This window comes from Pangasianodon hypophthalmus, chromosome 6 (genome assembly GCF_027358585.1).
Source record: "Pangasianodon hypophthalmus isolate fPanHyp1 chromosome 6, fPanHyp1.pri, whole genome shotgun sequence".
NCBI lineage: Eukaryota > Metazoa > Chordata > Actinopteri > Siluriformes > Pangasiidae > Pangasianodon > Pangasianodon hypophthalmus.
Window position 1 is genome coordinate 3,255,104 of NC_069715.1, and position 24,541 is coordinate 3,279,644.

Below are 24,541 nucleotides of genomic sequence, written 5' to 3' on the forward strand. Positions count from 1 at the left end.
CTTCCTTCCTTCCTCCCGGTCTTCCCAGTCTCCATTTCTCAACTCCATTTCTGTCCTGCTTTATTTATCTCTCCCACATGATGAGTGATTTAAAGCCTGCGGTGTCATTTAGCCCTTAAAATAAAACTTATTGTAATTTTTTAACAATGTTGTATCTAAGAAAAGACGCATTTAACAATTCAACAATATTTCATTTTTACAAAGTTTCTTTGCTGACATCGTGCCTCATTTATCAATCTTTTAGTAAAGTCATGTGTGAATGTTTTTATAGACAAACCTAACTAAAAAGCTTTGTTGAGTTTCTTCATACTCGGGTCAGTAAATGCCAATCAGGCGTAAATTACCAAGTGTGATCATGGCAAAGCTGATTTACATTTAGCCACACCCACAAAACTCCATAAAAGGCAAAGCTCTGACCTTCTGACTTTCACAAAATGTTCATTAAATTGGTGATAAATAAGTCATTTCAACGTGACAGTGTAGTCCGTATATAAAAATCGCAGTAACTCATCGACAATTATACGACTTGAAGCAGATGTCAATCGACGTTCACATTAGTTAGTAACCGTATATGTAAATTTACACAAATTCAGGAGTGAAATATAGGAACACAAATAGCACCACAATCATGGAATCACCTCTACTGTTACCTTTATTTCATTCGTACATGCTGTCAGAGTGTGTGTGTGTGTGTGTGTGTGTGTGTGTGTGTGTTTGTACAGCTCGAGCCACTCTACTGAGCTCCTCTGAGATGATCAGGGGTCAGAGCTCATCTTTCACCCTAACAAGGAGTGATGCAGCTGGGGAGCGATTATTTCACTGACCTTGGCCTCGTCTATACAGCCTTACTGTGCACAAACTATTAGGGCAAGAAGATAAACACATAAATATGTGCAAACACACACATAGACACACACACTTCCATAGACAAAGATTCTGTGGCTGCAGAAGGAGCTCGTGTCATGCAGTATTAGAAAAAAAAAATACAAAAATACATCCAAAATATGAAAGCAATGAAAGATGAAGAGTGAAATTACAAAACAACCTGACGATGAAAAAAAAAGTGTAAACGGAAGTGTATTCAGACGGAAAAGAAAGACATTGTGTTGTAAAGGTAAATGTGAAAATCCTTTCGTGTGAATAGAAGATGTAACTACAAAGCATGTTTAGCTGATCCGCACTCACTAAAAGAAGGAACGCAGGAAGAAGTGACAGCTTTGTCATTTTGTCTGAAATCAGTAAACATGGCCTTCTTACTCCATGGTCTTTTTATGTGATGACTGTTAGTCTGGTGCTAATGTAATAAATTACTCTCTCTTGAGTTTAATAGGTGACCCATCTACTACAACTGAGGTTTAGTTCAATGCTTTCCAATAATATTCCAGCATAGAGGAGTAACCACCCACAGGATACAGAGCGTCTGATATCCTTTGTGCACTTTTCTGGCCATAAGCTTCAGAATCTTAAAATTTTTCAATCTGACTGTCTCTCTGCACACGTGTGCAGGTTTCCAACAGGACCACAAACATTTAAATGAACACAATGAACAGACCAAGGTATAGGACCTGAGCTCAGAAAAGTTCATGGAATCTCATCTTTAAAAGTTACTGTAAAGTTTTAATTGAAGCAGTTGGTTGTGAATAAATGAGATTGTAATGAGTATTATGTTTGCCAATGGGTTACAGGAAAAGGGGTATAGTTGGTTGTCTGCCATGTCAGTCAGACAAAACGTACCAGACCCTAGAGATCTGTCTTGCGAAACTAGATGCTGTGTAACTGTGCTATTTTGAGAATAAGAGGAAGAAAATGGCGGAAACCTTTCAAATTCTGTTACATGTTGTCAGAATTACCTGAAAACTGGAGTTTCTTTTTACAAGGTTTGCTAACGGCATGACTGCGGTCTTCCAACTTCTCAAAATACTGCCACAGTTCAGCTGGTATTTCCCTCTCATTACGGCGGATGCCACAATGTGACACTTATTCTCATCGTGCAGTTGTGTTTGGATTAGACTAAAACCAGGGCTGGGGGTTTCAGATAATGGATCCGTTTTCAGAACACTTACTATGCGTGCATGATCATGTTCCACTGTCTGGATATTAATTCCAGTCACATCATCGCTGTCTGATATCTCGCTAGCCTATTTCGTCATGGAAACTCTCCATCATCGTACACACTCCTCTGGCTTCTGCAGAAACCACCCAAGCCTAAAGAGTCAAATGTGTATATCATACCATTACTCATTAAAGTATATCATGTCATTACTCTAGACATCACCAAAGATGGTGGATAAAAAGTGATCTACAATATGGATTTGCAGATTCACTACAGATTTACCTGGCAGTTTGATGATGAGAAGAAATGATCCACATCTATTAGTACATAGTCCAAATCAGAGCGTAACTGATAGCAAAATTGGGTGAATTTGGTTTCAGACTGCATACAATTAGACAAAACCGTACCTGTGACAGGCTGAAAAAGTCCTCGTAAAACTCTTTTCCTCATTGGTCAGTAGAAAACAAAGATCAGAGTACGGAGAACACAGAGCTAGCACTAGACAAATGCTTATATACTGTAAATAGCTAGTGTGAAACATTGTGTATCGCATCCAGCATTTATCTTCGCTTTTTGTTCCAAATCTCCAGATTCTGCAGCGCTACAGCTCTGTACTTTTGTTCAGTTCAGTTTAGCAGCTCACATCTACAAAAACCCAAAACAGATGGCAGGTTTGATTCATTTCCTGTAGTCGAGTCGATTCAGAGTCGAATCACTTTCTTACTGTAATCGAACCATGTTAGAGTTCGAGTGGAAGCAGCCAGAGACCTGAGTGTGAATGCTGTCTTCTCATCTGCCTAAACAACCGCACCGTGGTTCCATTAAAACAAACTAAACACTGTGTATGTGGGAAAAACTGGACTCTTTTTTTGATATCCTGTTTCATAGGGAACAAACTTCATCTCTTTCAAACATCGGCTTCAGAGCCAGTGATGCCTCATTGCAAATTTAAAGCAGAGTTTCATCCATTTAAGCACATGAGCATTCAGTCCATGGATGGATGTGTGTTTGGCATGCTATCAGCAAACCCCGCCAAAGCCACATACCAGACCACTGGAATCTCAATTTACTAATAAATTGCTAGGCCTTGTTTTGCCAATTCCTGGTTTTGTTGTACCAGCACAGTAACACGGTTTTGTCACCCAGGCTACGAGTGTGTATTCTCCTTTGTGTTCCTCAGACATGATGTTTATCTGTGTGGTACACACAGTTCCAATGTGAAGGTTGGCAAAACCAGCTGCAATATATGCATAGGCGTTTTTGAATGTGAAATCTCCTGGAAAGCACTGACTCAGTGCAGCGTGAAAAGACTGGCCTTGTTGTCCCTGAAGAGGACGGGCTTTGGTGATTCACGACATCTGCCATCTTGGAATGAAACGTGCTGTTGAAATGAAATGCCACTGGCACCTACACTAAAAGTGGAGGTCAAGCACAATAAGGTTCTCTCTTCCAGTGTCCAGTAGCCGTGTAAAGCTGACGTACAGATTCACGAGGGATGAATAATGCTCCTTTTCCACTGTCGTGTTTGCTAATTGGCCATTTCTGTTGTGTATACCTCTGTTATACAATTGACTAATTCACTCTATCTTTTGAGAAAGTAATGGCTTGTTACAATCTTATGTTGGGGTTTGCTTCAGTTACAAGAGCGTTCAGTGAGTACGTACCCAGTGTAGTGCTGTTACAGGAAAATAATCAACGACAGGGTGGTGAGATGAAGCAGAGTTACTGTAACCAACCTGAAGTTGATTATTTACCAATAACAGCACACCTGGAGTTTATTCCTTTCACACCACAGCAATTTGCCAATGATTATGATTTTTAAAAAATGTATTAAAGCACAACACGTCATACTTTTTATCCATTTATAGTTAGATTTAATGTTGTGGAACATCTACACTTATGTATATAGTGACTGTTAAGAGGTTACAACTTTCCCTCTGACCATTACAAAGCACTGAAACTGGAGACTCCTTCCATAAATGATAAATAAACATCTCCTTACAGAAAGCGTCACCATGTCAACGATTATACGCATTTTTAATTCCGTTTGTCTACAATGTTACATAAATACAAGTCTCTATGCAAGTTGTTACCATGGTGATATCATGATAATATTTTAAAAATGAAGATAAACTTGTGATTTGCAGCTGCACTACTGTCAGATCTGCTGTTATAGAACATTAATCAACACCTTCTGACCAATCAGAATCCAGAATTCAATAGCACTGTGGTATATTATTACCAAGAATATCTGAGCACAGGTATAATCATTCTGTAACAGTACAAGCTCTATACAATAATACAACAGCTCTCTGAGGCTTATGATCCTACTGCTTTTTCCAATCATATCCACATCTGGATTTCATACAAATCCCTTAAATAGCCATTAAAACAGATATCGTTCAGGACCTAATGCAATCCATAAGCTAAAATAATGATACCAGGACCAAACCCCCAGACAGTGCTCTGACTCTGTCTCCAAACCCGCAGTGATCCCTGACAACCTGATTTTACATAGCGTTGATGGAGACACTTCATCCATCTCGTGTCTCCACTGACACGGACGACCCAGATGTTACACATGAGAGTCCACGTGCGTACACATACACTACATACACACTCCACTTGTGAGTTGGCAGGTTGCAGGATAGCATGAAGTATTTACGAGCGTGTTCTGGTGGAATGTGAAAGGCCGGTTTTCGGCAGACCGCAGTGGGAGAAGAGCCGAGCTCTGAGAGCGTTTATATGCAGCTGAGCTTGTCGTTAGCTTCGACGCCTGCAGTGCTGCCTACCTTCTCCTGTAAACACTCCGATATACGTCCTTACCTCTATACCTCAGAAAACCATAAATCATTAAAAACAGCTCAAATAATCCCAAATGCATTTAATTCTAGCCACAAACGTTCCACACAGATTATGTTTCAATGTAGAACGTTTTCAGATACTTAATGTGGCTGATGATTAGTGGGAAATTAATATCATGATATTAAACTCTATCTGAAAGAGTGAGCATTGTGCTTCTCTCAGATGTTCCACAACATTAAATGTAACGATAAATGGATAAAATGTACAATGTGTCATTCTTTAATAAATAAAAATAGTGTAATCATTGGCAAATTAGAGTGGTATAAGAGGAGGTGCTGTATTGGGATAACATTCTTCACGGTGGTAATAGTAACGCTGCTTCGTCACGCCACTCTGTCGCTGATTATTTTACTCTAATTGCATAACGTGGAGTGTTTTGTTCCTTACTGAATTACATTTTGGCCCACTGGTTTGAAGCTTTTTTTTCAAGTAATGTCTTCGAATCACAAATTTGACAGTTTGTTCAAAACATTTTCCTGCAACATGTTTTCAGTGCTGGCACTTTATAAACAAAACCTTTTAGCATTACTCATTCCAGGCCCGTAGAATTTGCTAATATTGCATGTCAGAGATTTACAACCCAGCACAGACTGATTGTGTTGCTTATGTTAGACTGTTTATCTCATTCGTTATTGTATATCTGTTTTAGGAGTTGTTTGGTTGTTTGGTTGATGTATATATTGTATCAGTAATCTGTCATCAGCATTTGGTCTGTGTTAATCAGTAGAGCTTAACAATCAGATGGGCACCAGGGGTGGTGTTTGGCTTTATGCCTTTCTTGCAATGCAGTCATTCTGGGAAAGCTTTTATGGGTGCTGATGGACCGATCAGCTCTCAGATGGCTTGCCAGTATATGGATATAGTGGGAGGTGCTCATACTGGAGGTCCATGCTTTTACTTCTTTTGAGCAATAGGCATTATGCAAGAGACTGAACTCTTCTCGGAGTAAGAAATTATTCAATAGCCTGTCAGAAGTGTATTTTGGAAAATTAGTTCCAGCTTTGGGCACAATGGGTAGCTTTGCTGCCTCAGGGCTCTTTGATTTGATCCTGAGCTCAGGTTACTGTGTGTGTAGAGTTTTTTATGATCTCCTCTGGGTTTCCTCCAACCTCCCTAAAACATGACAGTAGACAGAGTTGCAACTCTAATTTGTCCCTAGGTGTGAATGTGTGTGTTTGTGCCCTGCGATGGACTGGTGTTCCATCCAGGGTGTATTCCTGTCTCACACTCAGTATTCCCGGATAGGCTCTGGATCCACCACAAACCTGACCAGGCTAAAGCTCATACTGAAGAAGAATAGAAGAATGACGATGTTCCAGGTTTGGGAGGCACAGTGGTACAATGCAGTCTCACAGCTCCGCAGTCCTCGATTCGATCTTGAGCTGGAGTTTAATACGTTCTACCTGTGTCCAGGTTGGTTTCCTCCAGGTTCTCCGTCTCTCCCAAAGAGCATGCCAGAAGTTGGATTGGGTAAAATGAATTGTTCCTAGGTGTGAATGTTCCATGCAATGAACAGATCGGTGTGTGATCCAGTGTGTATTCCCGCCTCACATCTAGTGAACCCAGGATAGGCTCAAGATCCACCATGACCCTGACCAGGATAAAGCAGTTACAGTGAACAAGGTCCAGCTTTGGGTGCATTGGGTAGCATTGCTGTCTCACAACTCCTCCATTCGCTCCTGAACCTGGGTTACTGTTTGTACTGTTGGTTTCGTGTGGGTTCTTCCTAGTTCTCCGGTTTCTTCTCACCTCCCAGGTCACTCTAAATTGCCCCCAAGTGCGAATGAGTGTGTGAACATGTGTGTGCATGATACCCTGCAATGGACTGGCATCCCATCCAGGGTTTATCAAGGTCTGCGTCATGGTGGATCTGAAGCCGGGGTTCCAGATCCAACTCATGGATCGCTGAAGCACTAAGTGCTGACTGAAGATGAGCGAATGAATGAAAAGTTTAATCTTTTCCAGTAAACTGATTACCAAATAAGTTTCAGCTTATACACTAAGAATCCACCGAAGGCTCAAGTCACTGGTCCATATTTATCCAATATCCTCGAGTGCTGCTTCCATTTGGTCATGTTCTTAAAGATCGGAAAGAACAAGACTGCACCTATATCAAGTGTGACAGGTATGATTCATAGCATTTTAAACCATAAATTGAAAACACTCAGTTCGTGTTCATGAGGTAGCTAATTCATCCTTCTCTTCCTCACTTGGCCAGACTTCACCCTCTGGAGTCTTCAGCTGTAATGGCTCTATGGCCTTCCTGTTCCCACACATGTTTGTTATTCTTGCCAGCTCCAGTGGAAACTTGTTGTGTTCAGACTACAAACAGAGCTCTTTTTTATGCCCGGAGTCACCTATAGGAAGCTGAGGATTGTTCCCAGATGAGAAGGAGCTGTTGATAGACATGTTTGGCAGGAGTAGCTGAAGTCCTGTGGTGTGGGTTTAGGGTGAAACGTTCTCCTTTCTTTTTTTTTTCTTTCCTTTTGTCTTTCTATATTTAGCTTTTTTTATTCTACTGTTTTCTTTTGTGTGTTAGGTTTTTTCCTGTGTTTTTCCACCATAGCATAACCACAATTGGCAAGATTTATTCTCAACTTATACCACAATGCTGTTGAATTCTGGATTCTGATTGGACAGAAGGTCTTGATTTCTATAACAGCAGCTCTGACAGTAGTGCAGCTGCAGATCAAAGCTTTACATTGATGCACTTGTTCTAAGACATTATAGTTTCTATAGTAACAACTTACACAGGGACCACAGTATAGCAGAGTTAAACTTTTCTGTAAGGAGATGTTTATTTAACATTTATGGAAGGAGTCTCCAGTGTCAGTGCTTTGTAGTCAAAAGTAAAGCTGTAAGTTTGTTTTCTGATATTTTCAGGACAGAAGGTTTTACGCTTGTGGTTTCTCTGTAACATGAAGTGCTGCTTTTTTGTCTTATTAACTTCAAGAAGTAATGATGAATGTTTATAGCAGGAAGTATAACAGGAAGTAACTTTCTTTGTAGATGTTCTACAACTTTAAATGTAAAAACTTATTGATTTGACTTATTGTTGTTGATTGATTGCCTTATTGTTTTTCAATTAATAAAAATGATCAGTGTTGGTAAATTGCTGTGGTATAAGTGGAATAGACAATAAGAGACATGCTGTTATTGGAAAATAATCAAATTCTGTGTGGTAAAAGTACCACATCATCAATATTTTTTTTTTTTTAAAATAGCACGACACCAAGCGTTTTATTCCTTCGTGAATAATTTGAATGATAAAGAACAACCCAATCCATTGAAGAACAAAAAAGGTGCACTCTCAAAGCAAATGTTATCCACTCTTACTTGCAAGTTCATTTGTTAGTCACTTAAACATAAAGTTCCTTATCAGTTCTGACATGTAGATCTTTAGACAAATACATTTTTTGATAATATCTGCCATCGACATGCAAGATAACTAGCACTCCAGTGAAATATCAGGTGAAAAATTCTATAAAGAAAGAACAAAACTTTATCATGTGCTGTATTGATGGGTTCTTGTTTGTTGTTTTTGATTGCTAGGTAACAGCATGCTGCTGCGGGTTCTTCCCTCCGTGTATCCTCTAGAACCAGATCCAATCCACCAGCACATCCAGGACCTGGTACTTATGATTCCTGAGCTGGACCAGACAAGCAGACAACACTTACTCCGACTGCTCCAGATGATCTCTGATCGACACCCACAGGTCAGTGTGTGTGTGTGTGTGTGTGTGTGTGTGTGTGAGGAAGAGGTGGAGGTAGAGCGATCTCTATTAAGATGAAACCACTGTTGTAATTTTTTCTTCCATTTTTGTGCATCATACAGGAAATAGGGACTAACTGCAGGTACAAACTAAAGTTGGTATGTCATCCCACACACGACATGGGATTGATTCGAGGAATCGTTCGAGCCAAGTGTTTTTGATGCTTTACTACATTAGAGCTAATTTGCATAGAAGTGAGAAAATCTCAGTTTACATTAGATGGAAATTACATAGAAAGGGAATGATTACTTGTCGCTTGCTCGTGTTAGTGAAGGTTTAGGATGTGAGGGTTTGAAGGCGTGTGCAATAAAAAAAAAGCAGGTGTGTGTTAAAGGTCAGGTATTTTGGGTGGAACAGCAGAGGAAAAGGCTGAAGGACAGACAGGGAAATGGAGAGGTGGCGAGTGAAAAAGATGTAGTGAGAGTTATTTAGGTTCACCTCACAGGAAAAAGGTGAAAGAGACACTCAGATGTCTCAGCGATTGTGTGATAGACATACCGGCCCATATCATCACTTTTAGTTTTAACGGATGAGGAAAGGGCATGAAAATGTGTTCATCATCAGAAAAGCCGGGAATGCAGAGAGAGTTATGTGACGGGAAGGGGGAAAATAACCAGTATTTTTCTTAAATGTGGAAATCGTGGTTGTTCTCCAGAGGCCTCGTCTAAAAGCAACAGTGGAGTTACGGAGACAGCTGAAAGGAATGCAGAAAAATGTTGGGAACCAGTGTTGTCCGTGCTAGCGGGACCAGCAGAGGCATACCCTGCTGAAAATGGCTGTGGTTGCGCAAACCTGGGGCTGTGCAGTGAGCTGGGAGGATAAAAGAGGAAGCATTTTTAATGAGTCATGCTGTTGTTTTGAAGAAAGAAACACGGAGTGAGATTATTCAGAATTGAGGTGGACAAATGATAAATTCAATAGCTAGCTCAGTGGGCAAGTAAAAGCTCGAGACCTCTTATCCAGGCGGAGGTTTGGAGACCTGAATGATGAGGCTAAACAGTGGTAGTTAGAAACATAATAATGTATGGCAAACTATTTAGCTAGTTAAGCCCATTAATATAGACAAAGTGAAACAAATAAATGAGTTTATGAATATTATCCTCTTCTAACAAAGTATCAATGTATTACATCGTACTTGCGACCTAAACAAAAAGTCAGCAAGTGTTTTGGCAAATGTTTTGACTATGAGCTGCAGTAATTTATTATTAATTGCACATAAATTTATTATTAAAGTATGGCAAGCATCTTTATCTTCTCTCAGTATGTTTACCTGAGTAGTGACTGCAGGAGATTTCTACAACAGCTTTGTGTCAAATTGTGTTTTGCCCGGGTTTGTCAGTGTTTTCACGTACCTGTGTGTTCTTGATCCTGAAACAATCAACTGTCATTCATGTATGCTAATTAATCCACCTAGTGAAAACATACTTTCACAAATTAGCAATTTAATGTCTGGTTGTGCCATGTATCTGTGTTTTATACACACACCAGCCACTTTATTAGCAACACCTGCACATTCATGCAATAATCCAATCAGCCAGTCATGTGACAGCAGCACAACCGTCCAGTTTCGCTGCTCGCTGTAGCATCAGATCCCTGTTCTTGGCTGACAGAAGTGGAAACTGATGTGATCTTCTGCTTTTGTAGCCAGTCCACCCCAAGGTTTGATGTATTGTGTGTTCTGAGATGCTTTTCTGCTCACCATGGTTGTAAAGAGTGATTATTTGAGTCACCATCCACTTCGTGTCACCTGACAACCATGCCAATTGACTGAGATCATATTTTCCCCTCAATCTGTTTTAATGTGACATTACACATTAATTGAAGTTGCATGATTTTATGCATTGAGCCGATGCCACATGATTGGCTGATTGGATAAGTGCATGAATGAGCAGGGGTAATGAAGTGGTCAGTCCTAATAAAGTGGTCAGTGAGTGTGTGTACAGCAATTTGGTCAACTATATACAGTATACTACATGTACTACATACTGTACACTTTTTTAATTCGATTTAAGATCGTAAGAGCTTGGCTGATGAGCACGTTGCAGCGTCTCATTGAGCCTCAGCCAACGATTATCACGTTGTGCTTACTACTGAAACTTCATGAAACCAATGAGTCACGTTCCACACGTAAGCACAGACACGATTCCCAGTCTGCCCTCTCTGTTCTCTCACCTTTGTATCTCTCTGCTCTCTCATGTCCGCAGGCTTGTGGCCTCTTGTGACCTCTGGCAGGGTTTGAGGACGTTTTTAATGGCTGAACATATTTATGGCCAGTGCTGTACCCTGCATGTCCAGACAGGATAAGCAGAGGATTATTTATAACACTCTTAAATGTAAGCTTGGAGCAGATGTTTAAGGTTAAGGTGACTCAGGATTTTGCTTATTCTCACTGAAGTCCTTGTGTCGTAAAAGAAGTACTTGTCAAATATGACTATGGGTTTTCCAGATTTCTTTTTTGGTTATTAAATCAGCAGATTTTCCTGGACAGTCTTTGTGAAATTCATTCCGTCTCATTGTTTCTGTCTCTCTCCATTTCTCTGAAAAAGCAATGCAGAGAATCAGGAATTCATTAGGGGGGTGGGCAGCTCTGAAATGAGCCAATCACAATGCAGCCCATACTGGACGGGACTAGATCATAACCTCAAGAGACGTGAAAAAAAAGTTTTCTATTTTTACCAGACCCCCTCTTAATCCAGAGGCCACATCGTTAAACATTGTTGGGTCTGGTTTGCAGACCAGCATTCGCAGTGTTTGCATTTCTTCCTGTCGACTTGCATTAGCTTTTATTGGGCTTTTTGCTACCATTATCTGCGAAATGTAAGAAGTGTGTTTGTGTATTCTTGTCATTCACCTTTTAAATCTGTCTTTTCCCACTGTCCCAGGCGTTGACTTCTCTTGTGCCGTCTCTGATTGGTCACCTGAGTGACGCCTCTTTGAACGACGCCCTTCTCACTGTGTTGGTGGATATAGCCCAGGTTAGCCCCGCCTCACTCAGCCCATTTCTCCCCGCGCTGAGGATTGTGGGTCAGCAGACACCAGGGCTACTGGGACATGTAGCTAAGATCCATGGGACGGTCGGCCTGACCAATGAGGTGAGCGCCGGATAGTTACACACACTTTTTTGGAGAGGAATACTAGAATTCTCAGTGCAGTCATAGAAAGAGTTTTTGTTAGAGAAGAAATGTCAGAATTGCTTCATAAATACACATTTTTATTATATGATATGCCTCACAGTGTGCACTAGAGACCAATTTGACATTATTTAGGCATTATTTCCGGACACTGTGATTGATGGACACAGCTAAGGATACTTCTAGGAACAATATCTAGCAGACATTTTTGTTTTCACCAGAGGAGTTTCAACACAGCACACAGACCTCTTAACAACTTAACAACTTCATCACATCGTTGATAGCGATATGTGATATTGATATGATGGTGACCATTCGATTAGATTCGATTAGATTAGCATCGATACTGATACGGATATCAGATATGTGTCTGATAGCATGCTCATTTATTCATCCTTGTAAAAATGCTCTAATACCAACATCCACTACCAGGTGATGCTATGAGACGTAAGACTAGTGTATGTTGTCATGCTAATGAACGATATGAAATGGCAGCGATCTGGACGTATTCCTTGATTAATGATGGCGGTCAGAGCAGACTGCACTCTAAACTGTGCTCTGTGAAAATATCAAGAGCTACAGCATCTTTCTACAATAAAAATAAAATATTTTAAACATAAATCTCAGCACAAGGAGTTCATTGCTTGTCACAAATGCTGGCTAGGTGAAAAAACAATGTCTGCAGACAACAACAGGTGAGTAAAAATAACAACTCTTACCTGGTGTATTGTTCTTGACAAAAAAAACTGCACTTAGAGGTGTGCAGAAGTGAAATAAACCTCACTCTTCTCCATGGCAACCCTGCTCAATTCAAGCTAACTAATGCATTTCATTTAAAATCAACTAGCTAACATTTTAAAGAACAAGTCTACTAGCCTAAGTGTACGTACACACACATTTTCATAGCCACTCTTTAAACAGTGTGAGATGTCCATGATTGACTAATACTAAGTAGGATATTTATTTCGGTATCAGTAATGGTATTAAAGAGTACAAAAACAAAACATTTCCTCATACTCGGGCTGAACAAAATGGTATTGAAGCATCTTTAGTTACCATGAAACCTTGTGCATGTGTTAGAGGCGGATTATCTGGAAACTAATGCAACAAAGTAAGCAGGATTGTTTGATTTTTGCATATGAATATATTTTTCTGTTATATCTTACTGTCTCTTAAAATCTTTTCTGTGTTCAATAATTAATAAATTGTTCAATACAAACAACGGGAAAAGGCACAAATTGGAAACGGCTCCATCTCGACTACAACGCGCACCTTTTCTTGGTGTTTCTATGGTTGCATTTGCATACTGGAGCATGATTGGCTCTTGTATTTGATGATGCAATAACACCTGCATGTCACATGCTCATGCTAGCTTACACTGAGATTTTTCACTGCAGTGACACATTTGCCCAGACTGTACATTCAAGGGTTTAATTACAAAAATGCATGTAATAAAGATTGGAGTGAATTTAAGGGTTATGTAGAGAGAGAAAGTGTGTGTTAGCATGTAGTCGTGCATGTCCAGTACGATGTTGCTCCATGTCTTTGTGCGCTGGCATGCTGCTCTCTGTGCTCCAGCAGATTTTGTTGTGTTAACTGAATTGTTTCATTGTGTTGGTGAAAGCAGGAGGGCCGAAAATGAGGCGTTTCTCTCTGCTCTTCTTGGCCATTGGACTGAAAATGCGCATGTGTGTTATTACTAAACTGCTTCTCGTTTTGCAAGCTCTCTCTTTAACCCCCTTCCTGTGTCCCCCTGTACTGTATCTCTCGCACCCTGCTCTAATCCTTTCTCTCCAGTTGCACCAGGGTTCTATTCAAAGCCATGGCAAGCCATGGCTCCTTATAAATGAAAAACCTAATTAGGAACATCCTTTATCCTACATGCATACTTGCAAATAACAAAGCGAGCATTTATTTTCTATGTACGTGCACAGCACAGAGCCACGATTTCATAAACAGCAGCAAGTGATGTTTGCAAATTAGGTATGATGCAGTAAAGCAAGAAATCAGAACGATTGGCTCGATTGATTCCTTGGAACACAAGTGTGGTCGGACACAACATAACTTTTTTGGTGCAAAAAAAAAAATGGAAGAAATGCTTATAACCATGGTTTTACCTTATCCTGTCATATATGACCTCTCACTAAATGTGTATAGAGGTGTCAGGAAGAAAAATAAAGCTTGGAAGGAAGTAGCAGAGATCGTTGTTGCCTCTTGGTGAGTGTATAAAGCTAGTACAGTTAGCTTGCTTTACTAATCTGCAAATAAACCTTGCACAATAACGAGCATGTCGCGTGTATATCAAACAGCAACGCCGATAGGTGTGTTATTTAATTTGTGTTTAGCTAGTTAGCTTTAGAAGCTGTATGTACCTATTACCATTTCTGATCGTAACTTAAAAAAAACACTGCATAGGCCACGCCCACAAGTGACTACAGTTGCGGTCACCACACGCCCACAAGAGACAAACTATAAGCAATATGAGTGACTTGTCTCCTGGTAGTGCTGCTTCACCTTTGCTATCTTCTTGATCCGATATTCAGTGGACTCGACAGATTACCCTTTTCTTTCTCTCTCTCTCTCTCTCTGTCTTTCTCTCTGTTCTGTTGACTCAGGCTGCAGGAAACACTAAAGTCACTCATCCCTGAAATTAAACACCTCCGAAAATGTTGGCAGGGTAAAAAGGAGAGATGAGAGGAGTCGACATAGCAAACATTTCTGCACATACATAAGCATGATTTCTCCTTTGCTAGCACCTACAGTATATGATGTGCAATGCGGTGGCCTGGGAATACTTGGGGGAATAAATTCTGGGGGGAAAAAATAGTTTCTTCTACCTATAGCATACTTTGTCACCCTAACTTTAAGACCCCATAAATATATTTTAACCAATGTAGCATGGAAAGCTATCCCAAGCTAAGATCATGTTGGCTAAGGAGCGAGTTTAATAAACACATTAAGGAGATTATGGAAGGAGTCTCCAGTGTCCACAGTCAGAGGTGAAGCTTTAACTTTATGTCTTCCGACATCTTTGAGGTTTTTTGGTAATGACAAACTGTGTTTTTTTGACTGTTTATAGCTGCTATAACACACGGTATAACAAGAGCTAACTTGTTTCATAGAAAATCCACGTTGAATGTAGCTATAAATGGATAAAAAGTACAACTTGTTACAAGAGAAATTTGTATTTACTGGCAAATTGCTGAGGAACAAAACACACAGGGATGTGCTATTATAGGAAAATAATCAACTTTGGAGTGAAATCAGTAACTCTGCTCCATCACACCACTATCCTGTCAATGATTATTTTCTTTTAACAACATGTTCCCAAGTGTTTTATTCCTTACATATGAAACTTTTGCTGAATCTTCACTGAGTGGTGATTCCGTGCTGATTACTAGTCGCTGGCTAATTCGCTTCTTTTCCTCTGTGTAGAGTTCCATGCTGTGAATCTTCAGGCTTCTGTTCAGTTGGCACGTGAGAGCGTTTTTTACTACATCTTAAAAGTACTGTAACAGGCCCTAAAAAGTCAGTGTTCTTCGAAATGACGCAGCCAGCAGCATTCCTGTGTCTTCTCTGATGGGGAATTCTCACATCCCTTACACAACTGATAGTTTACTTCAGTGAGTCATCCCTGGCAGTCTGCTCTAAACCACGAGCCGTAAACGAGTCTGTCCTTTAGGTCCCGAAACTGGTAATATTGAAGAAATTGCAAACCTTTGTATTTGCTACCTAAAATATGTGAACGAAAAAAAAGATATATTTCCAGATGTTCCTTCTCGAATGTTCTCTGTCAGCCAGCTTTCAAACTGGAATGAGAGTTTGACATTTTCTTGCAATGACGTTCTAAAAACAATGGTGACTGACCACAGCCATGTGATGGGAAATATATAAAAATTTTGTATAAAAGCATTCGTTAATCCAGTGTCATAACAAAGGTTGATCAATCGTGTGGCAGCAGCTCAACGCATAAAGTCATGCAGATACAGAGCGAAAGCTTCAGTTAATGTTTACGTCAAGCATCAGAATGGGATAATATGTGATCCCAGAAACGGTGACCTTTGGCATGTTGTTGGTTTGAGTATTTTAAAAATTGCTGACCTTATGGCATTTTCACACACAGTAATCTGTAGAGATTAGAGTTTATACAGAATGGTGTCTAGAATGGTGTGAAAAACCAAAAAAAAATCCAGTGAGTAGGAGCTCTGTAGGTGGAGAGGTCAGAGGAGGATGGCTGGACTGGTTCAAGCTGACAGGAAACCTAATAATTACTCTTTACATCCGTGGTGAACAGAAAAGCATCTCAGAACACACAGAGGTGAACACAGAGGTGGACGGGCGACAGTGGTAAAAGACCACATCACGTTCCACTCGTGTCAATCAAGAACAGGAATCTCAGGCAACAGTGAGCACTGAAACTGGACAGTGGAAGAGTGGAGAAAATCTCGACTGGTCTTTTTCCAATCTTTAACTGTCCCATTTCTTGGAGAACAGACATCATCATGAAGACTCATGAGCTATCAAAAACAAGTCCAAGAATAAGAAGTGAAGAAAAAAAATGCTGACTTAACACTAACCTACTGAGCTTACGTTTTATTCACAGCAGGCAGCTGTGAATAAAAACTAAAAACCTGAACAGGAAATCTGCATGATCCTGGAGCCTGGGATACTGATTTGTTATTACTGATTTGTTATTAATTGCTATTTTAATTATTTTTCAAACTTATCCCAAAGTATGTGTAGCAAGCAAAAAACACTGCCACGAGACTGACTAGATTTAGTGTGGATGACACCAAGTATGCATTTTATCCAGATCATTGTTTACATTCCCTTTTCCTGTCATTTCTCATCTTGTTTTTATAAGCTACAAGCAAGAAGTAATTATTGTTAGAATATTTTTTATTATCTCTGGCGCTGAGTGCCTAGTGTAACGACAGTGGACTTGTCAGGAATATTTTACAGTCGTTCCGATCTGCAGCGATGCAGATGGTCGAGTCTGATTAATGACTGGATTATGACCATGTGGAGTGAGTGTGATGTACCACGAAACATCCATCAAGTTACATTACAGCTCTGCAGCGGTCAGACAAGATCGGCCAAATGTATTTCAGCTGCATCACGTTTGACTGCTATAGACTGACAGACTAGCCGTTCAGGCCAACACACACCAGTTCAAACAGAAAATGTGCTACAGTGTGTTTCTTCAGTAAATACAGGTCTTTTTTTAGTTGATCAGGTTTTTAAAGCAAGACATAAATTGGATCTATATTATGTCTACTTTGTAGTAAACTGACGTAAAAAATGTTTATTTCACTGTTTTTCTTTTCGTGTTTACCGCATTAACTGAAACTTGGTAACACTGAGGAAAGCTTTAAGCTCCGCCCACTTCACAAACACATCATGTCATGCATCCCAGAGAAGCTTGTTTCCTGATATACTGTAAATATCAAGTTATGTTTCATTATGATATATGTCAGTTTCTTTCATAAACTTTATAAATACTGTGGACATATGTGTTCAGTTTTAAACTCAAAATCATTTTTTTCTTTGTTCTGAACAAAACATTTCCATTTCTAGATGACTTGTATTCATAGATACAGTCAGGTCCATAAATATTGGGACATCAACACTTGGTTGCAAATCCTTTGTGGAAGTCTGGAACGCATAGACATCACCAGACGCTGGGTTTCATCCCTGGTGATGCTCTGCCAGGCCTCTACTGCAACTGTCTTCAGTTCCTGCTTGTTCTTGGGGCATTTTCCCTTCAGTTTTGTCTTCAGCAAGTGAAATGCATGCTCAATCGGATTCAGGTCAGGTGATTGACTTGGCCATTGCATAACAGTCCATGTCTTTCCCTTCAAAAACTCTTTGGTTGCTTTTGCAGTATGCTTTGGGTCATTGTCCATCTGCACTGTGAAGCGCCGTCCAATGAGTTCTGAAGCATTTGGCTGAATATGAGCAGATAATATTGCCCGAAACACTTCAGAATTCATCCTGCTGCTTTTGTCAGCAGTCACATCATCAATAAATACAAGAGAACCAGTTCCATTGGCCACCATACATGCCAATGCCATGACACTACCACCACCATGCTTCACTGATGAGGTGGTATGCTTAGGATCATGAGCAGTTCCGTTCCTTCTCCATACTCTTCTCTTCCCATCACTCTGGTACAAGTTGATCTTGGTCTCATCTGTCCATAGGATGTTGTTCCAGAACTGTGAAGGCTTTTTTAGATGTCGTTTGGCAAACTCTAATCTGGCCTTCCTGTTTTTGAGGCTCACCAATGGTTTACATCTTGTGGTGAACCCTCTGTATTCACTCTGGTGAAGTCTTCTCTTGATTGTTGACTTTGACACACATACAGCTACCTCCTGGAGAGTGTTCTTGATCTGGCCAACTGTTGTGAAGGGTGTTTTATTCACCAGGGAAAGGATTCTTCGGTCATCCACCACAGTTTTTTTCCGTGGTCTTCCGGGTCTTTTGGTGTTGCTGAGCTTACTGGAGCGTTCCTTCTTTTTAAGAATGTTCCAAACAGTTGTTTTGGCCACGTCTAATGTTTTTGCTATCTCTCTGATGGGTTTGTTTTGTTTTTTTCAGCCTAATGATGGCTTGCTTCACTGATAGTGACAGCTCTTTGGATCTCATCTTGAGAGTTGACAGCAACAGATTCCAAATGCAAATAGCACACTTGAAATGAACTCTGGATCTTTTATCTGCTCATTGTAATTGGGATAATGAGGGAATAACACACACCTGGCCATGGAACAGCTGAGAAGCCAATTGTCCCATCACTTTTGGTCCCTTAACAAGTGGGAGGCACATATGCAAACTGTTGTAATTCCTACACCGTTCACCTGATTTGGATGTAAATACCTTCAAATTCAGATGAAATCCATTGTGGTGGTGTATAGAGCCAAAAATGTTAGAATTGTGTCAATGTCCCAATATTTATGGACCTGACTGTAGATAGATAGATAGATAGATAGATAGATAGATATTTTGGGAAATTAGGAATTATTTTTTTTATACATTTTTCTTTCCTATTCCAATTGAGAATCTTATTATGGAGGAATTTCCCAAAATGTTGATAATTGTTGGATTTGTGATAAAAATTGCATTAAAAAAGATGACAGATAAAAAGATAAATAAATAATTAAAAGATAAATAAATGACATTCCAACAAATTGTTCTGTGAAAGTCTTTCTCTGAAAGTGTATTCACAGTGAAGCATGTTTAATTGAAGTGCCATTTGCGCAATTAAACATCACAAATTCTTTGAAAAAGTTCCAATGCAATAATATTTGTAAGAATATCAACAATCAGCTGATTGGACCTGCTTTCTCATTTGATGTGTGGAACCGTAGGGTTCTAGTCTGAAAGTGTGTAAAGCAATATTAAAGCTTGTTAAAAAAAAATAATTCCCTTATGTCCCAGTCTTGCGTGCGATACGAGAGAGAACTGGGAACTCAGTCTAACATCAAGACTTTGACCTAATGAAGTGATTTCAAAAATCATTATTAAATTGTGGTTTGTGATTTTCGTGTCATTTAGATGTTGAAATATGATTAGCGTCTCCAGTGATCGATTCTTATTAGCAAGTTAGAAGCAGAAGGGAAATAACACAACTAACATTCCTTGTGGACCGTGCAAGCGATGACCTCACTGAACATTTCTGCAATATTAGGAATCCCGCAGAACTCGTACGGGAACACAAAAACAGAAGTGTGTGACGCTGCTGTGTGTCGGAGAGAGAAGGCATTTGGACACCATATGCACACCAGTGAACTGCACTCCGAGGGAACATTCATCACATGCTCTGAGGACGGATTCTCCGAATAATCAAATAAAGGCATCCAGAATGTGTCAAGGGAGGCATGAAGAGGGCTTTTGGGAGGAACGGTACCCATTTTCCAGGAGCTGTTTGTCAATCTGCCACCAGTAAATGCTCCCCATTGTTTGGTTTTGTAATCTTGGTTTGGCTGAACGTGTTTAAAAGCGAATGTCTCTAAACAACGATGTTCTGAGAATAAAAAAGACATTCGTGTTTATATCCACATTTAGAGTACCATGCGGCTTAAAACTATGTACCATCGGAGTGCTACGGAGACCTCATATATCCACAAATAGAGCTTTGCTCTGTTGTGTTTGTGTGCTTTGTTTGTGTTTATACTGTAACCGGGTTTTTAATTAGTAGTAACAACGACAACAACAACTTCACCACATTTATTTTTACCATGTCATACTCAACCACTAAACAGCATTTTAAACACTGAGGCCTGAGCAGCGATTAGTGCTGGCGGGGACCAAGCACTATGAAGTTGGCAGGACACACACACACACACACACACACACACACACACACAAAAGACCCTGGAAGCTACTGTATGCATTTGTATTTATGTTCTTTATGGAAATAATGCAGTTAATATTAAAGTAACATGTTATTCACATGACCATGAAAATGGGTGTATCCCACTGATCTATATATTCACATTTATTATGCTACATGTTGAGGGGAGTACAGCGAGTAGCCTTGCTGTCTGACAGCTCCAGGATTTCTGCTGCCTGGTTCTGAGCTCTGGTTACTGTCTGTGTGGGGTTCCTGCATGGTGACAGTGCTGGCTCAGTGTTTAGTGCTCTGGACTTCTGCTCGGAAGGTTGTGAGTTTGAATCCCAGTGCTGCCAAGCTCACACTGTTGGGTTCTTGAGCAAGATCCTTAACTGTCATCTGCTTTGCTTTTAGATAAAAGTGTCAGCCAATTGGCTAAAATGGAAGGCTAAAATATTTTCTCCAGGTTCTCTGGTTTCTGATAGATGGATTGGCTATGCTAAATTGCCCTAATGTGTGAATGATACCCTGTAAGGGACTGGCATTTCCTTCCAGGGTGTATTCCAGTGTGTGCTCAGAGACTCCAGATCCACCATGACCCTGACCATGAATGATAAAGTGCTTACTGACGATGAATGAATGAATGTTTCATGTTGACTTGTAAGACAACTTGCATATAAAGTACATCTTATAACTCTTCTAAAATCCCCTTCATCTGGGATTTCCTATCCCAACTACCTTTTTAACCAAAGCCCTAAACTTAACTCAATTGGTAGTCATTTTTATCCGAAGCAACTTACAATTAAGAGAGGATAAAGTACAAGTAATTAAGGTTTAAAGGCCTTGATTGGCTGATCACTGGCTCTCTGGCAGTCCTCAGATTTCGATATTTCAATCCTCTGATCTTCCAAACTCTCAAAGCCTTAACCTTTAAGCCTTAAGTCAAAGCTTTAACCATTAAGCTATCACTGCCCATGTCCAGGTTGTAGTACCAGGGATGTACTACCTCACATTTGTTTTTAATCATTAAACCATCTACTGCTATCATCCAGATTACACGCAGTTCTACCTTATTTAATAATTATCCTTGAGCTATCTTTCCACTGGTGAAAGTTTAAAGTTGGACACTTGTTAACCATCTGGAAAAAGATGCTTATCCACTCCATGGCGCAAATCAAATGTAAACTGGTTCAGCTCACACTGATTTCATAGACATCTGTACTTAACCACAGACACAAAGCTTTCGTCCCTGCGATTTTTCCCTCACTCAGCATGAGATTCCTTTAAATTCTTACACACAGACAGAGATCATCTCATGTTCCTGCATGCAACCCCCTCAGCAGTCTCGTTCTCGACAGTGCCCATGGCTCCCACGTGGAATATCTGTAGAGCGCATGACTCACACTGACTGTTCCACACCGGTACTCATTCGGCGTTAGCCTCACTAATGATTCCTAGGTGTAGATTTCTGTCTGAGCTGTAACTACCCTGACAAGCTGCCCAAACATTATGACACGTTCTCTCCAAACTGCCATTAAATACGCCACAGTGAGAAACAGGTGCAGCCATTAGGAAGAGCTGCTTGATCTCCAGCCAAGCATGAGGGGAGATTATTTACTGAGGTCTTAATAGGCAGTGAACACCTTCTCGTTACAGTCGGCTTGCGCTGCTAATTATTTATTATATCACAGCACTGGTGAATGCTTGATTCTAATTCATTTCCTGTAACTGCATGGCTCAGATGGTAGTTCCAGCTGGAAAGTTTATATTAATGTGCTTGTTCTAATTAGTTATGGTTTCTATAGTAACAATGTGTAAATGTAGTGGAGGCTACACATTTAAGAAAAAATATAATCGCTGAAGTTGGTAGCTTCGCTGCGTTTCTGTAGAGCAAGAACTGATCTGCATTGCAGTTTGCAGAGATAGTAGTGACGAGACAATAATTTACTACCTTGCTGCCCGGTACACACCAGTCACTTAAGGTGTGTACCCTGGTGTGTCTTCCACATCATTGTGTTTCTTCAGGCAGGTGAGAAAACACACACACACACACACACACATACACACACACTTGTTTGGTCCGAGAGCATCTGGGAGAGGTGCTTTGGACCTGCTTTCAAGTCAACTCTACTGCGGTGAGAAAACGATTCGACTCTGAATCGACTCGACTGCAGGAAGTGAATCAAATGTGCCGTGTTTTTGGTTGCAGTGTTTTTTGTAGATGTGAGCTGCTAAACTGAACCAAAGGACAGAGCTGTAGTGCTGCAGAAATGCCATGTGTTCTGGAGATTCAGACTGATGAACAAAAAGAGAAATTAAGCACTGAATGAGACACAAAATCTTTTATGGTAGTTATTTAGCCTCAGCTCGGTTTATGTACATTTGGTTCTGATTCAGATTTGACAAACGATTCGACTAATAGGTGTGAAAGCGTCCTTAAGCGTCCTGTTCTTACTAGACGAATACATCAGTCACTTATCTGTTGTACCATATTCCCTCTAATAATAATGAGGGAAAAACTGAAGTAACAGAGTATCAGAGGACTCCTAAAAAAGTTGAAGTTAGCATAGAGCTCTAATGAATTTTATTAAATGATTTGGCTAGATAAAGATCCTTCTGTCAGGCTCAGTGGGGAAGTAAGTGGAGATTTGAATCCAGCTTTATTGAATCAGCAGGCCTCTGGAGCCGAGCTGGTGTCCGATTTAAACACTCCCAGATGTTTACACATGTAGTCAATTCCCCAGATTCCTGGAAAGCTTCAACACATTTACTGAGTCACCTTAAACCATGATTATACACTGACCTCTGCTTATTACAGTATCAGTGATTTCTCTGTTTTATTCTCCTTTCCACTTGATCCTTATCTGGTATTAATGATATGGCAATCAAGCTGCCAAGGCTGATTCCAGTTTTTTATAAAAGGAAATTATTTTTTAATAAAGTTCTCCGAAATCCTCACAGACAAACGGTGATTGGATTTCCAGTTGCTTTGGCTAGATGGCAAAAACCAACGTGACTGAGTCAGAGCTGCATGGGCTGAGTCACGAATGCATCTCTGCCGGACATGGCAGACTAGTGACTGGACTGCATTACAGGCAAATGATATAAGTCTGAAGCAGCTTGCATTGATTAAACAAGAAAACACTGCTGGTGCAAATTTCCTTGAAAATTCCTAGAAAACGATAATCAAGAATTACAGTAAAGTAGCAGTCAGATTCCCAGGAGCAGCAATGTTTATCCTGATCTGTCTGCCTCAGTTAAATACAGCTAAGATGCATAAGGAATGCAAACATTTGTCCATTTTATTGTTTTGATTCCTCTTTTACAACAGCAATATGAAAAGAAGCGTTTTATTTAATAATGAAAAACATGTCATACTTTGTATCTGTTTACGCTTTTTATCATACTTTTTAGCTCCTCTTTCTCCTTACTCTAAAGAAAAGGCATTTAGTATTAAAAAAAATCCCTGCAAAGCGTAAATCCTCTGTCCTGAAGATGTCGGAAAACTTAATTCCAGCTTTACCTCTGACACTGCGGACTCCTTCCATAAATGGTAAATAAACCTCTCCTCACAGAAATCTTCACCATCTGGACGATTACACACGTTTTTAATCTGTTTATGTGGAGCGTCTGAAATACACGTTCCTGCGAACGAGCTGTTACTATAGAAACGATAACGTATTATAACGAGCGCATTAACATTAACCTGTGATTTGTCAGAGCTGCTGTTAGAGAAAACTAATCAACACCTTCTGACCAATTTGAGAAATCAACAGCGCTGTGATATAATCTGTTTTAATTTGACTGCAAAGCCAGTGTTATGAATGAATGAATGCCATTTTTCCTAAACCCTAGCATGAATGTGTGTGTGTGTGTGTGCGTGTGTGTGTTCGTAGGACCAGGCACGGGAGGCTCTACACTACCTGGTGTCTCTGTTGGCGTGTATGGAGCACAGCGTCCATCACACAGTGCTGCTGGAGATTCACAGCCTGACTGAGCGCTACACCTCCATCATAGGCGGAGGAGCCAAAGACATCTACCGCATGAGCAACAGCTTCAGTGCCATCGCCCGGCTGCTGGGACGCAGGCTACAGTCTGATACTTTAACGCCATGCAGGTATGCACACAACACACACACACACACACACACGTTTCTTTACTATACTAGTGAGGACCTTCCACTGACATAATTATTAACTCAGCTTAGTAATGCTACACTACACCGAAATCTAGCCTTAACTACTTTAAGCAACAGTAAAGATTTTGGCTCGTTTAGGCTTTTTTTGTTTTAAATAAAAGCTGCTGTTTTGTTAAAAGGACCAGCCAAAAGTCCCCATAAAGTCAAAACTATCAGATATTTCTATCCTTGTGGGGACATTTGGCTACA

The 24,541-nt window shown here is 40.2% G+C and overlaps 1 protein-coding gene across 5 annotated transcripts in view; it reads left to right on the top strand.

Annotated features, from left to right (window-relative positions):
• Positions 1-24,541, top strand: part of veph1 (ventricular zone expressed PH domain-containing 1) — a 107,906-nt gene that overhangs the window by 23,752 nt on the left and 59,613 nt on the right. For all 5 annotated transcript variants that reach the window (XM_026927188.3, XM_026927189.3, XM_053234978.1 and 2 more), the window contains exons 5-7: positions 8,471-8,634; positions 11,574-11,783; positions 24,051-24,271. In XM_026927188.3, coding sequence (XP_026782989.1) covers positions 8,471-8,634; positions 11,574-11,783; positions 24,051-24,271 — 595 coding nt within the window. The remainder of the gene's footprint in view (positions 1-8,470; positions 8,635-11,573; positions 11,784-24,050; positions 24,272-24,541) is intronic.